The following is a 16,006-nucleotide window of genomic DNA, read 5'->3' as shown; positions in this document are numbered from 1 at the left end:
CAGACCAATATGTCTTTATTGTCCCTTTTTTTGAATTGAATCATTGATATATTAGTTTCAGGTGTATAATTGCATAATTATACACCTTATGAAATGCTCACCACCATAAGTATACTTACACTCTTCCTATACTTTTACTTCTACCCTTTCTGCTCTATTTTTCCTCCTTACCAGTTATTAGTATTTAATATACACATTCATTTATCTCACTTATTGCTAATCTCCTCTACCAGAATATAGACTCCATGACCCCAAGAATTTTTGTCTGGACAAACACAGTAGAACTATGTGATTTTCCTTCCAGAAAATTCTAGAAAATGGAAATTAACCCACATTAACAGAGAAAAGATTAGTGGTTGCTTGGGGAGGGAATATTTTTTGGAGGAGAGAGGAGACTGGATTACCAAGAGGCCAAGAAAACTTCTGAAGGGAATGGATATGTTTATTATCTTGATCAATGTTTCATGGTTATATACATATGTCAAAACTCATCAAAACGTACACTTTAAATATGTGCAGTTTAATCTTCATCAGTAATACCTCAATAAACCTGCTTAAAAATTTAAAACATTTTAAAAATAGGGAGTTTGTCTGCTTTATTCATTGCTATCCCCAATGCTCAGGGTATACACCTAATAAATATATTATAAATGAATGAATAAATCTTTCTCTGGGGCATCTGACCAGCAAGAAGAGGACTAGAGATCCTGACATAAGGGGCTTGGCAAGGAAACATTTTAGCCAGATCACCCTCTACTTAATGCCATAGCCCCCAGGTCCTACTCATGTATTCCTGCTTCCTAAAGGCTCTTTAGTACCCCATTTCTTAACCAAAAACACAACCAGGGATCATCAGACATTTGGGAAATGCCTCTAGCATGACAGATGGATACCAGACACGAAAGAAAAGACAGCTTGGTAGGTTTGGTTGGGCAAGGTGTGGGAAATGTGCTGGATGCCCGTTCCTTCTGGCCCTTTGTGAACTAGAAGGCGTGCTCACTAGTAGGAGGATACTTGCATATGTAACTTCACTAAAAATTAATAAAAAGGTCAGGACCAAGCCTTTGTGATTACAGGGCTATAAAAATCCATTCTGACATTTTCACTGCCTTGCTTTAAATTAGCTCACATAACGAAACAAAATAAAATCAAGGAAAATTTTTCCTTGGAAAAGAATTATGAGTTTTAGGTCAATACTAAGGGAGGAAAAAATATATAAATTAGAACATTTCTCTGCAAAAAAGCCAACCTATCAAGTTAGAAGACTTTTGGTGAAGCCAGAGGGTTTGCCAAGCAAAGGAGGCTACGGCAGGCACAGGTCTTCGAAACAGAAGCCCTCCACCCAGAAAACTTTAAGAAAAATGAAATGATTTAAATAGTTTTAAATGAGGATTTTGCTCTAAGTTTTGGACTATATTTATATTAAGTTATCTATAAGTTTAGGTTTTATTATGATACCATGAAAATGCTATATAAAAGAAGAAAATTTTTTAAATATTTTATAAGTTTGGGTTACTTTACAAAAGTAACCAGAGAGAGTAAAAAAAATTATTATACCCATGGAATCAGAGCTTGTTATATAAAAATATTAAATGGGACAAAAAGACCTACTGAACATTAAAAATAAGATAGTAAAAATAAAAAACTCAATAGAAAGCTCAGAAGGGAAATTTAAGGAAATACTCAGAAAGTAGAACAAAAGACAAAACAGAACAAAAAGACAAAAAGTAAGGAGATGAAAGATAATAAAATTAGAAGACAAACACATGATATTCAATGGCCAACTGAAAGAAACCCCAGAAAGAATGACAAACCAAAAGAAAGAGGATCTAATCATCTACAAGATAATTAGAAGAAAATTCCTAAAACTGCAGTTTCAAGATTGAAATTACCCACTATGAACACAGCAGTGAGTGATGAAAGACTACACCGAAGTCTACCATCAGGACAATTCAAAAGCCTGGGAACACAGAGAAGATCATACAAGTTTCCAGAGAAGGAGGAAAGCAAACAAACCCACAAAGGATCAGGAATCAGAATGGATTAAGGCTTCTCAACAGTAATGCTGGAAGTCAAAAGACAGCAGAGCCATGCCTTCAAAATTCTGAGGGAAAGAGATTTCATGCCTAGAATTTTACATACAGCCAAATAATCAAAAAACTTATAAACTGTAAAGCACACCTCTGAAAAACTAAGTTACTTGGGCTCCAGGATAATCGGAAGTCATGCTGGTGTAATTTTTAAATTCCATTCTGAGACTGTGAAGCAAATTTTCTGACATGTAAGAGATCAAATTTTTTCCTTTCCCTATATTCTTTCATGAGAAGAAACTAGAATATGTGCCATACCAAGGTGAGGGAGTAAACCCAAGAAAGAGGAAGGATGTGGACTAAAGGTGACAGAGAATCCAACACAGAAAAGAAGTCTCATTATCAAACTGTCACTTGTGGGATGTCATACAAAGGTCTCATTCAGATGAATGCTCAAAAACCTTAAGAAAACATTCTAATGAAAGAAAATAAGCAGAAGTTACTATTCTGACCATTCCATTAATAGCACTTCTTCTAAAATCACTTACAGAACTAGCTGTGCACTGTCATGTCTCCGACGTGTTATGAGAAACTTTTCCCGCCACTGTACAAAGTTCCCCAACACATCACCCGCACCTCCAATTATGTTGATCAGGTTTCCATTTGTCCAAATCTCTAGGCCAACTAGTACAATTCGAATATTCAACATAATATACATCTAGGGAGAAAACAGAAATAAAAGCATATAAAACATATTAAAGAATATGAAAGTATCTTTTAACTTACGATGAAGTAACACAACTAAAAATAAAAACAGGACTCCTCCCCTCCAAAAAATACATTTCATTCAATATAATGAGATTCTGACCTCTCAAGAGTCTCAGTGTCCTCATCCATAAGACAAAATTAATAGAAGTTCAAAATTCTTTTCATCTTCCATTCAAAATGTGAAAAACTGAAAATTTTAAGATTTTAGTAAGTTTGGTTTCCAAATTGCTCTAAAGTAATGCAAATCTATCTATAGCCCTTACATATCTCACTTAATGTAAATATTCATAGATTTCATTACAGGAGTAATGATTATCAGTGAGTTTGATTACAAAGTGTTACCACAAGGTCCTGTTAGATATTATGTAATAATTGATGAACCATATCAGCCTTCTAAACTTTTATCAAAATTCTAAACCCCATAGGCCAAAGGTTTCAGATAATGCACTATGGAATTCATTTTTATTTCACAGAGATATTGTGAGGAATAAATGACAAGTGTAAAGCACTTGGCTCAGTTTCTGGCACATTATAAATAATAGAACATTATTGTCCTCATCTATTATTACACTTGATATTCACAACAGGAAAATATCTTATAGATAAATTTATCTTTTTTTTAAGATTTTATTTATTCATGAGAGACACAGAGAGCAAGGCAGAAACATAGGCAGAGGGAGATGCAGGCTCCCTATGGGGAGCTCGATTCAGGACTCAAACCCAGGACCCTAGGATTACAACCTGAGCCAAAGGCAGATGCTCAACCACTGAGCCACCCAAATGATATTATCTTATGAGAGCTAGCATCTAATTCTTCAATATCTCCCACTGGATGAATGAGCCACAACGTCTCAAATCAAATTTCTCTCCCTCCTTCCCTCCCTCTCCCTCTTACTCTCTCTTACTCTCTCTCTCTCTCACATACACACACGCACACACACACACACACACAGTCATTATCATGGTTTCAGAGTAAAAAGCAGCCTTCATCAAAGTAGGATTGAATAAAAATTCAAAAGATCTTTTCATAACTGCCAAAGTACCTTACCCTATCTACACAGAGGATAAAAGAGATGCTAATATGAAATCTCTTACTTGTCTCAAAGTCCTTCTACAATTATACATTCCTTTCAAACATAAAAGTATCACAAAATAAACTAGAAAGCAGATCCCTGAGAGACTGAGTTCACAGAATACTGAGAACTCAAAATGAGACAATTTTTAAATTCCACTCTGGTATAACCCCAGTTAATAGAAAACACAACTCACACTATCCAAGTAGTTTGCTAAACGGATCATCTCCTCTCTCACTGCAGTCTGATTTCTTCCCATCATGTCATACTGGAAAGCAAGAAAAGAAAATCATTTTCACCAAAGTAATTCATGAAAAACATTTCTAAAACCTATTATAATGAAGATAAGAATCCCAAATATTTCCTCTGAACTAAAAATAGGGGCATTTAGATATTCACCTGCATTCCAAATTAACAAATCTAAAAGATACATTTCAGTGATAAATAGGAATAAAGGAAAAACAGGTTCAAGTGTGAAAGGAGTAATCATGAAAATATACTGAAGACTACATTTGCTCCAAATTAGCATAATTTTAAAATGAATTCTCTTTAATGTTATTTATTCATTTTAATGCAGAAATGTTTTCAATTAGTTTATAAAGGTAGTGTTTAAAATACTACCTTATGCACAAATAAAGGAATAAAAACAAGCTAACAGACCTCCTCCCTTTCATCCTTTAGGCTAAGGACATTACCAATAAACAACTTATAAGCTCTGTGCTAAATTAATAATGAGAAATCCAATGTTCATGAACAGAGACATTATATGTAGACAAAAGAGATATTTAAAAGTTTAACTATATTACAACAAATAGTTGATATGACTGGTTCTTTAAAACCTGGCTAAATCCAAATGTCTATTTTGACATTATTTTAATACAGCCAACTAAATAGCTAATGAAAAGAAAATGTTAAAAAGAATATATGGTTTTGCTCTAAGATAAGAGCATTAATATCAGAATATATCAGATCTTTAATCAGTCAGGCATTTTATCATGATTCTCCTAAAAAAAAAAAAAGACTGTAGCATATCAGATAAGATTTGATTAAAATGGAACATTCTTATTTTGAACCATTTTCCACTAGCACATAATAAATCTATCTGGAGAGAGTAATAAATGAAAACATTTCAAATCTCTATTTTTGTCAATCGTCCAAACATTCTCCAGAAGCTTTTTATAAAGCCATTATCTAGTACAAAGTTCATGTTTGATCACACTCCCTCTGCTTTTTCTTTCTACCACTTGAGAGTAATGAACCTATAATGAACAAATCTGAATACATTTCTACCTGTTAAGAAATATAGTTTGCTTACTTCCAACCTATATGCACAACAGGGGATTTTTTTTTAACCATAAATATCCTCTAAACTGTCTCTGAAGCTGCTAAGAAAGGAACTGCCAATATTGCTAAGCTTCTACAAACAACTTTTTCACATAAACCACAAAGTGGAAGTAAAAATCAGACAAAACATTTTGAATAATCCGTATGTTGAATTATTTAACAGCTAAGTCTAAAACTGAAAACCCTGTCAATGCTGAAATAGACCTATTAGTTTTCTTAGCTAGGTTAAGCACAGTTTTTAAATATAAATAAGGAAAATCTCTAGTGCTACTCTGGACACAGAAATTTGTAATAAACACTAAAATCAACTATTCTCCTCTATTCCCTTCTAAAGCATGCCACGACCCAGAAGTTTTCTGTCTCTTCAAGTGAAGTATAGCCTAACTGAAATTCTAAAAAGCAAAGCAATTTTAGTAGGCAACAAAGCAGTATCCGGTAAGTGGTTTTTCATCTCAGTCCTTTAAAGTCATCTGCAAAGGTGACCATAAATGAAAGGCAGTACAGTTTCACTGAAGAAATTCTGCATAAGCAAATAACCCAAAAGACAAGGCGGGGAAAATCACCAGTAAAAAATAGTTAAAGGTACTCTCATCTGCTACATTCAGCTTCTGGTGGGATTATGAACATCAAGCACGTTTAAAGGAAAAAAGCCATTGCCGTTTTAAAATTACATTTACGAAAAATCAGTATAAATATATTATATTTTATGTTTCCTTCATGGGATCCTCACTTCTCATCTGCTTTTCATGAAAAAGAAGAAAAACTGTCATCAATCCTACCCTTTCTTTGTCTACAACAATGAACAGCTCCACATATCGGGTCTGTGGCAGGACAGCTCTTCTTCTCTGTCAAAAATACAAACATCATAAGGGAAAAAAAAAAAGTTGTAAGACCACATAGTATTCCACAACAACAACACCAACCAAAAAAAAAAAAAAAAACCCCACCAACAAACTACATGTTTTTCATAGGTGGTGGTGATCTTTCCCCTAACCTCTAATCTCTTTATTTCATGTTTGCTAAGAATATCATAAAATTAATTTATTTCACACAGATCAAAAAGCCAAAAACACATTTCTTAAAGTGATATCTGCTCTCTGTACTAATTTGAGAAAAATTCTAAAGATAATATGACATATTCAAGTTTCCAAGCAGAATTACTGATTTTCCAATATCAAAACTACACATACTCACACACTGTAATGGGAAACCCCATTATTAGGTTGAGAGTGGAAAAAAGAATATAAAAATTATAATAAGAATATAATAACCCAGAGCAGAAGTAAGGACAAGGTTGCTGCTTCAAAAAATAACTAGTTTTGTGTTTTTCAGAAATTCATATGCAGTGCAGAATTCAGCAAAAATTGAAAAGTTTTACAATGATTAAAGTTAAAAAGATCAGTCCAACAGTCAAGAATGGACAGCAAAGAGAGGCAATGAAAATAATGCCATAAACTAGTATAAGAATGTACTAGAAAAGCATGTCTCTTCCAACACAGCAGCATCATCTCACATGCAGAAAGGTGCAGTGATCACAACTGAAGTTGACCTGTTCCTAGAAGCATCTCAGTCTAAGAGCCTCATGTCAGGAGGAAGCAGGGAATCTTAGTGAAGACTCAAAATAGGGGTACAAGGATTCCTGGAAGACATCTGAAATAACTAACATCCTAACACTCAATTGTTCTTTCTCCAAACTAAGACTCAAGCATCACTGCTCCTGTTTTTTTAAAAGGTATCTAAATTAAAAATTGTACTGCTCTCTGAAAGACAATATAATGAACTATTATGCATCAGTGATAAAAAATATAAGTATCGTTTGAGATTTAAGCCCTGATTTCCAAGACACATAGAAGATTGGCTCATTTGATTTGGTTGCAGGAATTGCATCTTTGTACCCCTAGTACCTATCACAATGTCTGGCACAGAAGTGGCAAAAACATAACAATAATAATTATCAGTTTAATGCATAAATACACAATTTTTTAACACTTTAGTCTGAGCCATGAAGAAATCTATTTCCTTACTCGAAGTAGCTGAGTGACGCTGAGAGGCTCTTCTTCTTCATAGTTTGTGGTTTCTTTCTCCATGTCCTTGTTGGAAACCCCACATTTCAGAGGCTCTTTGTGGACATCATCCATTCGATAAAAGATGTGCTCAAAATGAGAGCTGTTTTGCAGAGGTTCGATCCCGTAACTCACATTCTCTATATGCAGCAATCCTCTAAGTGTCACATTACACATACACAATTTTTCAGTACAAAGAAAATAACACACAGGAAAAGGAATCAGAAAACCTGAATTCAAGTCCTAGTTCTTAACATATATAAAAAAGGGCACCATGGTATAGAAAAAGAAATACTAGGTTTTAGAGTCACGTAGACCTAAATTTAAAACTCAAGACTGCTACTTATTAACATCACTCCCTGACTTAACCTCTCTGGGTGACTGCTGTATAATGCAAGGCAATATACAACAGTGACTAAGAGTATGGCATCTAGAGCCAGAGAATCAGTGTTTGAACCCCAAATGTTTCCTGCTAGCTATGGGACTCACAGCAATGACCTAGGTTCTAGCTTACTTTACATTCTACATGGGGTTGTTCTGAAAACTAAATTATTTAATAAGTGCAAAATACTTAGAACATTGCCTGGCACAGAGTAACTGCTGTGTGTTATTACTTAAATGGAGATAATTATAGCTATCACATACTGCTGATTTGAGAATTAAAAATAATATTTATTAAGAAGTTTAATCAGTCAGATAACCAACCAACCAGCATAGCGTCATACTGCCAGGTCTTCAAAAATATAATTTTAATATTATTATCACTTTACTTGATATATGCCACAATTTCTCTAAACCTCAGTTGCTCATCACCTAAATATGGAGATGGTGAGCGCCTTTTCACAGGCACTGTAAGACTTAATTGAAAGAATATAGAGGTGAAAATTTTATAAAGGGCTATAGAAATTTAAAGTATGCTTTTATAAATGGCATAAACTACTTAGCAGTCTCAAATCAAGGAAATTTTCTCTTTAGATATTGAAACTCACCAACTCTACTATTTTCTTAAACACGTTAAAAATGATCTGATACATAGCTCTAAACATCTTCAGCAATATCAAAGTAAAATATAATTTTGTTAAGTCCCCCAAAATGACCTGATTTAGAAAGAGTGATAGGTAAAGGGGTAAGAAACAGAAGAGAAAAAAAAAAAAAAGTGATACAGAAAATTCCTTACCTGAGTCCAAAGCAGTCGCTGAGAGCAATGGATGAATTAGAAATTCCCTCCACATAGCCCCGATAATGACAATGATTCTAAATGATAAAAACTGTATTATCTTCAAATACTGTTACATGGCTACAATTCATCATAGAAATTACAGAGCTAACAAAGTTATTTAAGGTCAGTAAACTAACAATTTTGTTTATACTACTGGCATCTTATAATATCACATGGCACTCTTTGGATCATCTATTACCATCCTACAAGTATACAAACAGGCAGAATTCCAGAGGATACCAAGTACAAACAGCTCTACCCCAGTAACCTGTAAGCCTAGAAACAGAACAAGACAGCATTATGTCATGTTTAACATCTTAGATCACAGTCAATCCAAGAAGTAACAGCAGTCAATTGACATCTAATACAGAAGGGGATCTTGTGACAAGCTAATTATGTCAAGGGGAAGAAAAATCAGTATGTGGCAAAAAAGTATTTTGATCACATGATTTTTTTCTTCTTATATTTATATTAATTATATTATTATTAGTTTTACATTTAGCCATCTTAAAAAAACAAAAGAGGCTTTATCCTTAATTTTGAGCAAGAAATTGGCTGATAGAAATACAAGCATATTATCAATAATATCAGGTTTTTTTACTACACGATGAGATTCTTCTCCTCTTAAAGCAATTTCAAAGCACTAAAAAAAAAAGCCAAGGTCAGGGGAGGGAGATGCTGGGGAGACTAGCTCTAACAGACATTAAGACATCCCACAAGACCTTAATAATTAAAACAGTATAGTACCAGTGATACATTGAGAGAACAACTAGTGGAACAGAATTTTGGGACTTGAAATAGACCAAAGTACATACGGAACTGGGGCAAGGATTTTTATAATAAATAGTGCTCATCCACTGCTTAGACATTTGGAAAAGGATAAAATTAGAGCCATGCCTCACATCATACATAATAAAATCCAAACGAATCAAGAATGTAAACATAAAAAATAAAAATCATACAAAAACTAAAAGAAAATATGGATGAATTCCTCTTTAACCTGGGTGTAGAGAGAAGCTAACGATCACTCAAAATATATATGCAATAAAAGAAAAAAAAAACAATTTTTACTACATAAAAAGTTATTCAAACTTCTGCATGGAAAGAATCACCAAAAAATAGTCAAATATGATACACAGACTAGGAAAAAATATTTGTAACTTGTACCATAGACAAGGCTAATATCCCTAATTATAAAGAACTCTTAAACATCAAAGGAGAAAGATGAAAAACTCAATAGAAGAGAGGAAGAAGTAAAACTGTCACTATTTGCAGATGATATATTATATAAGAAAACCCTTAAGACTCCACCAAAAAAACTATTAGAATAAATGAATTCAGTAAACTTGCAGGAAACAAAATCAATATACTGAAATCTGTTGTGTTGTATACGCTAATAATAAACTAGCAAAAGGAAAAAATAAGAAAACAATCTCATTTTCAATGACATCAAAAAGAATAAACTACTTAGACATAAATTTAATCAAAGAGGCAACACCTATACACAGAAAAAGATATTAATGAAAGAAATTGAAGATACAATAAGCACAAAGAAACTGAAGAGGGGATCCCTGGGTGGCTCAGTGGTTTGGCGTCTGCCTTTGGCCCAGGGCGCGATCCTGGAGTCCCGGGATCGAGTCCCACGTCAGGCTCCTGGCATGGGCCTGCTTCTCCCTCCTCCTGTGTCTCTGCCTCTCTCTCTCTCTCTCTATGTCTATCATAAATAATCTTTAAAATAAAAAATAAAATAAAATAAAAAGAAACTGAAGAAGCACCAAGAAATTGAAGAAGAAATAGGCAAAGATGATTCATGATCATGGAATGGAAGAACAAATATTGTTATGATGTCTAAACTAACCAAAGCAATCTATAGATTCAATGCAATCCCTACCAAAAATCCAAAGGACTTTTTTACAGAAATGGAACAAAAAAATCTAGTATTTGTCTGGAACCACAAAAAAATCACACACACAAAACATCACCACAAGAATAAAGACACTTCTTTCTCTTCTTGGGAAAGAAAAAAACAAAGCTAAGAGGCATCATGGTCCCTGATTTCAAACTATATTATAGCAATCAAGGCAATAGCAATCAAAACAGTATGGTATTGGAAAACACAGACACATAGATCAATGGAACAGAACAGAAAGCCCAGAAGTAAACTCATACCAAATGGTCAATAAATTTCTGACAAAAGAGCCAAGATTGTCTCTTCAATTAATGGTATTGAGAAAACTGGATAAAAAAGAATGAAACTGGACCACTCATGCCACACATAAAAATTAACATAAAATTAGACTAAAGACAGCATAGCAACTATAGTTAATAATGCTGTACTGCATATATAAAAGTTACCAAAAGAATAAATCTTAAAAGTTCTCATCCTACACACACACACAAAAATTAACTATGTATTATAACAGGTATTAAAAAGACTTAAAGTGGTGATCATACCACAACAAATCCAAATATCAAATCATTATGATGTACACCTGAAACTAATGCAGTATAATGATGTCAATTATACCTCAATTAAAAAAATTCTTAGAGGAACAACAACAACAAAAAAAAAAAAATTGGAAAACTGGACAAAAGACATCCGTAGGCAACTCACAAAAGGATGTAAAAATGCCCTCACATATATGAAGATTTGCAATCTCACTCGTGAAAAATTTAGTATCTGTGAGTCTACATCGATAAACATAATTAAGAAGTGGAAACTTTTCCTTACAGACAGCACTAATGCATACAGAAGCACTAATGAAATTAGGAAATCACCATTTTTAACTACCATCATAATAACCATTAATTCAGGCAAGTACTAAATACTAACACTAGTGAGTGAAAATTTGAGAAGTAACAGGATATTCATATTAGCCTCAAAATGTCTAACCATAATATTAATTGAAAAGCCAAAAAACATGACCTGTAGAGAGGAGAAGAAACCTGACAGACAATTCCTTCACTAAATGATCAAAGTTAACACTGTCAGCAAAGCACTAACCACAGCATATGTTTCTTGACAGAATACACTGAGCATCACTCAGCATCACTTTGGAGGTATTCCTGCCAAAAGTGCATAACCTGAGTCTGATCGTGAGTAAATATCAATCTCAAATTGCAGGACATTCTACAAAAGTTGGCCTATAATTCTCAAAAATGCCATGTGTCATGAAATACAAAGGAAGACAAAGGATTTCCAGATCAAAGGAGACGACAGAGACATAACCACTGAATACAGCACATGAACTTGGATTTTCTTTTGCCATAAAGTACATTACTGCAATGATGGGCTAAAATATAAATAAATAACATAACATAACATAACATATATATAATATATATGTGTATACACACACACACACACACACACCAATAAGATCTGTAAATTAGATAATAGTATTGCTTCAATGTTGATTTCCTAATTTTGAGAATTGTACTTAATTACATAAAAGAATTCCTTGGTTTTTGGGAATTTACAATGAAGCGTTTAAGGGTAAAGCGATGCCATGTCTGCAATATACTTTTTAAAAGGTTCCAGGAAAAAGAAAAAGAAGACTAAAACAAATGAAGTAAAATGTTAACATTTGGAGAATCTATGCGAAGGAGATGCATGAATGTTTTATATTATTCTTGCAATGTTTCCTTTAAGTCTGAAGTGGTAAAAATAAAAAATAAACAATTCTATGCCAAAAATACAGGCTGAATTTCAACATTTTACAACTTTTTCTAGTGTGGGGGAGTTCACAACCACTCATGTTTTTCTTTCTAGTGCTTTGTGTTAAAGTCTAGTTTTGATACTGCTTCTTCTCACTAGAGAAAAATAAATACCTTCTACTATTATCAATGGTGTAGCACATGACGTAATAATACTTGTAATTCATGGCACTCCAAAATTAAATGTTTCTAGTTTCAATTATAATAGAAGCTCTCTTATATGACATGACTAAAATCCAGCACTTGGTCACTTAATCTACTAACTTGATGGTATTTTTTAAATAACTTGGTTTTATTAAATCTTTCCAAAGCTTTCAATGCACTTGAAAAAAAAACAAATCATATTTCATAAGTTTATAAAACATCTAACTAAACTGAATGATTAAAGGTACAAATGCCACAGTTTTGAAACATGCAAACTATAAGCAAAAACTCAACTAGGGAGAGAAGTACACAGAACTCAGAGAGAAATGCCTAGCCACAGCCCAGAGAACCTGGAGCAGTCAATACAAGTTTTCAGATTAATTAATTAGGGAAGTTAGTTAAGACACTGGCTGATGCATTTGCAAAGTCCCCCAAAGTTCTAACATATAGTAATTTGGAGTTTTATTTCACACAGTAACTTGTATAAAGTGGTTATTAAAGCTTAGTTATTTTGTGAAAAATGGCCTTTGTGAAAGACACTGATAATAAAAGTCAGGTAATAGCTTTAGAAATTAATTTTAAATAATAGGTCATAAGGGAAAGTATTTACATTCTCAGCGTAATTTCATTGTAATTTATAGACAAAAGTGATATTGCTATGATAGCTGGCAATCAATTATATGCCAAAAATTCCCAGTACCAAAGTTTTAATTGGTATCTCAAATCTACAGACATACTTTCATCTATCTGAACAATATTCAATAACCAAGAAATAAGTAACAGACTTCATCTGCCTTAGTTTTTAGATTTCAATCACCCGGGAAAGCACAATTCCATAATACTGCTGGAAGAAAACAGATACATAAATTTCTATGACTGAAATCTATTTTTAGCAGTTTTAAGCATATATACTTTCAATAACAAATAATAATGTTTATTGAGTTAAAAATGATCAGACCATTTGTTTTAAGTATCTTACAAGTATTAATCCATTTAATGGAGATACAATGTACAGGATAAGGAAAATAATTAATAATATGTAATAATTTTGTATGGTGACAGACTGGAGCTAGATTTGTCATGGTGATCACGCCACAATGTACATAAACATTGAATCACTATGTTGTACACCTGAAATAAACATAGTATTGTATGTCAACTACACTTCAATTTTTAAAAAAGTGTTAACTCATTTAAGCCTTCCAAAAAAAAAAAAAAAAAAAAGCCTTCCAGTAACCCCACAAAGTTGTAATTGTTGTTCCCATTTTAAGGTAAAGATAGTAAGGTACAGACAAGTTAAAGTAACATGACCAGCAAATAAATGACAGAGCCAGGACTAAGTCCAAACAGTGCATATCTCCAGAACCTATGCCAAGAAAAAAAACAAGGCAAAAAAACAAGAACAAAAACAAAAACTTTATGATCACTGCTTTTGTCAAGTGGCTTAAATTATGTGATCTCTGGCCTCATGCCATAGTAATCTCTGGATAAATAATTGAAAGGCTGGATGAAGAGATGGATGGGTTAATTGTGGTCTGGTTTATGCTGTCATATATGTTTGAGCTGCTCTACTAGTTTGCTATTAAACAGTGGACACACAAGACACTAAACTAAAGGAATCAGAAAGTGCACCAGAAAAGAATTAAGACTAAGTCAGCATATCATTTTTTTAAAGTACTGGTAATTAATCTAAAATAAGGGTTTGCCTTCTATTTATTGGAAGAGCGCTGCAGAAGTGCAGAACTAACATAAACAAAAACATTACAAAGCTCAGGAGAAAAATAGCATGTGTTTAATGGTAACAAAGACTTCTCATGCACTACTGCAAAGAAAAAAAAACACAGAATACCGAACTGCCAAGAAGGACTATAAAACACTCTTCCCAAATGACACCAGAAATGTTTATGCTCTAATTTAATAACACATAAAGCCAAATTCACCAATTGCCAATTATTTCAAATATTCCTGGCCAGTTCTGTCCTTAGAATACTCTGTTCTCCAATGCAAAGAGAACATTTCTAGAGAACTGTTTTTCCTTTTTTTTTTTTTTTTTAAGATTCTATTTATGTATTCATGAGAGACACACAGAGATGCAAAGACATAGGCAGAGGGAGAAGCAGGCTCTATGCAGGGAGCCCAATGTGGAACTCTATCCCAGAACTCCAGGATCACACCCTGGGCCGAAGGCAGGCGCTAAACCGCTGAGCCTCCCAGGCACGCTAAGAACTGTTTTTCATAAAAAATTAGGACATATAAAAGCATAAAAGTGTTTGCTCTTTACTAAGTACTAACAGCAAGTTAAATGGTTTAATGAGGAAGTAAGAACTGCTTTCAGAAATCTTACCTTTCAGCAAAAAAAAAAAAAAAAGTTAAATCTTTGTTAAAATATATCACATATCCCTCCTTCATAAGCAATAAGGATTACCATTAAATAGAAGATTCTTTTCCTGGACTTAAAAAAAAAGACCAAAACACTTGACTACTGAGTACATGGAGAACTGTAAAGTACAGCCTAGTCCACATAAAGGTACCCACCACCAACCCCTTCCTAGGACAACTCCATATATTATGATGTCAAGAGTGGCCCTTAGTGCTTGGTTGTGCAATATACAGTCTTGTGTACCTAAATAGAACTCATTTTTAAATTATAATTATTTTAATCTGCTATAAGATTAAGAGGAAAATATATTACCTGTACATCGGGATGGTCTGAGATCAAAGCCCCTTCCTTGTTGTAGGTATAAACTACAAAATCTCGGGGTAAAAAGTCACTGGAAGAGGAATAAAACACATCATTTAAAATTATTTTACCTATATACAACTAAGAACACAACTCACAAGCAGTACTCCTAGAAGAGATATACGCAGGAATAAAAACTTTACCTGACAAGTTATTAAAGAGGGAGCTTTTATTTATTTTTAAGATTTTATTTAGGGCAGCTGAGGTGGCTCAGCGGTTTAGCGCCCTCTGCCTGTGTGTGTGTCCCCCCCAAAGCAGGCTCCATGCAGGGAGCCTGATGTGGGACTCGATCCCGGGTCTCCAGGATCAGGCCCGGGGCGGAAAGCAGGTGCTACACCGCTGAGCCACCCGGAATCCCAAGAGGGAGCTTTTATAAAGTGAAAAGCTCATGAACAGTCTTGCATATGAAATCGTGTGCACTGCTTCCTCATAAAGAGTGCTAGACAATACACCTGTTCTAATGGTCACAAAACGCTGCTTACAAAAAAAACATAAGTAATGTCTTTAAAATTTTCTGAAACATCTCAGAGGAAAGGTACAAATAAGGTTATATAGTACATCATATTTCTAGAAGAAAAGCAAGTACATTTACTCTTTCCTAAAAGTCCTGTATAAGCACGAAGCACTCACAGCTTTAACCTGTTAAGTACAGAGGCAAAATCTGGGTCAGCTGGAGGAAGCAATTACTGCTGATTCCTGAAGCTTCTTTGCGTGAGAAGGGAGCTCAGCACTGTAAACTATATGAAAGACAGGCTTATCGCTGTTAAAGAAAAACTATTCAGTGGCACTTGTTAAAGATGATAAGAAAGACTTTATTCAGCTCCACTGTGATAGGTACAGGGATTTTATAGTGAGGGACTGCTAAGGATCAACTCCAATATAGCATGGGCAAGTGGGCTTTTTTTTTT

At 33.8% G+C, this 16,006-nt stretch overlaps 1 protein-coding gene across 1 annotated transcript in view; it reads right to left on the bottom strand.

Annotated features, from left to right (window-relative positions):
* Positions 1 to 16,006, bottom strand: part of ADAM9 (ADAM metallopeptidase domain 9) — a 137,989-nt gene that overhangs the window by 96,562 nt on the left and 25,421 nt on the right. The window contains exons 4-9 of the mRNA XM_072776525.1: positions 15,051 to 15,129; positions 8,456 to 8,532; positions 7,240 to 7,435; positions 5,995 to 6,060; positions 4,068 to 4,139; positions 2,579 to 2,748 (exon numbers count right to left, since the gene is read on the bottom strand). Coding sequence (XP_072632626.1) covers positions 2,579 to 2,748; positions 4,068 to 4,139; positions 5,995 to 6,060; positions 7,240 to 7,435; positions 8,456 to 8,532; positions 15,051 to 15,129 — 660 coding nt within the window. The remainder of the gene's footprint in view (positions 1 to 2,578; positions 2,749 to 4,067; positions 4,140 to 5,994; positions 6,061 to 7,239; positions 7,436 to 8,455; positions 8,533 to 15,050; positions 15,130 to 16,006) is intronic.

This window comes from Canis lupus, chromosome 15 (genome assembly GCF_048164855.1).
Source record: "Canis lupus baileyi chromosome 15, mCanLup2.hap1, whole genome shotgun sequence".
Classification (NCBI taxonomy): Eukaryota; Metazoa; Chordata; class Mammalia; order Carnivora; family Canidae; genus Canis; species Canis lupus.
The sequence above is the reverse complement of the archived record's forward strand: the minus strand, read 5'-3'. Positions and strand labels throughout refer to the sequence as shown.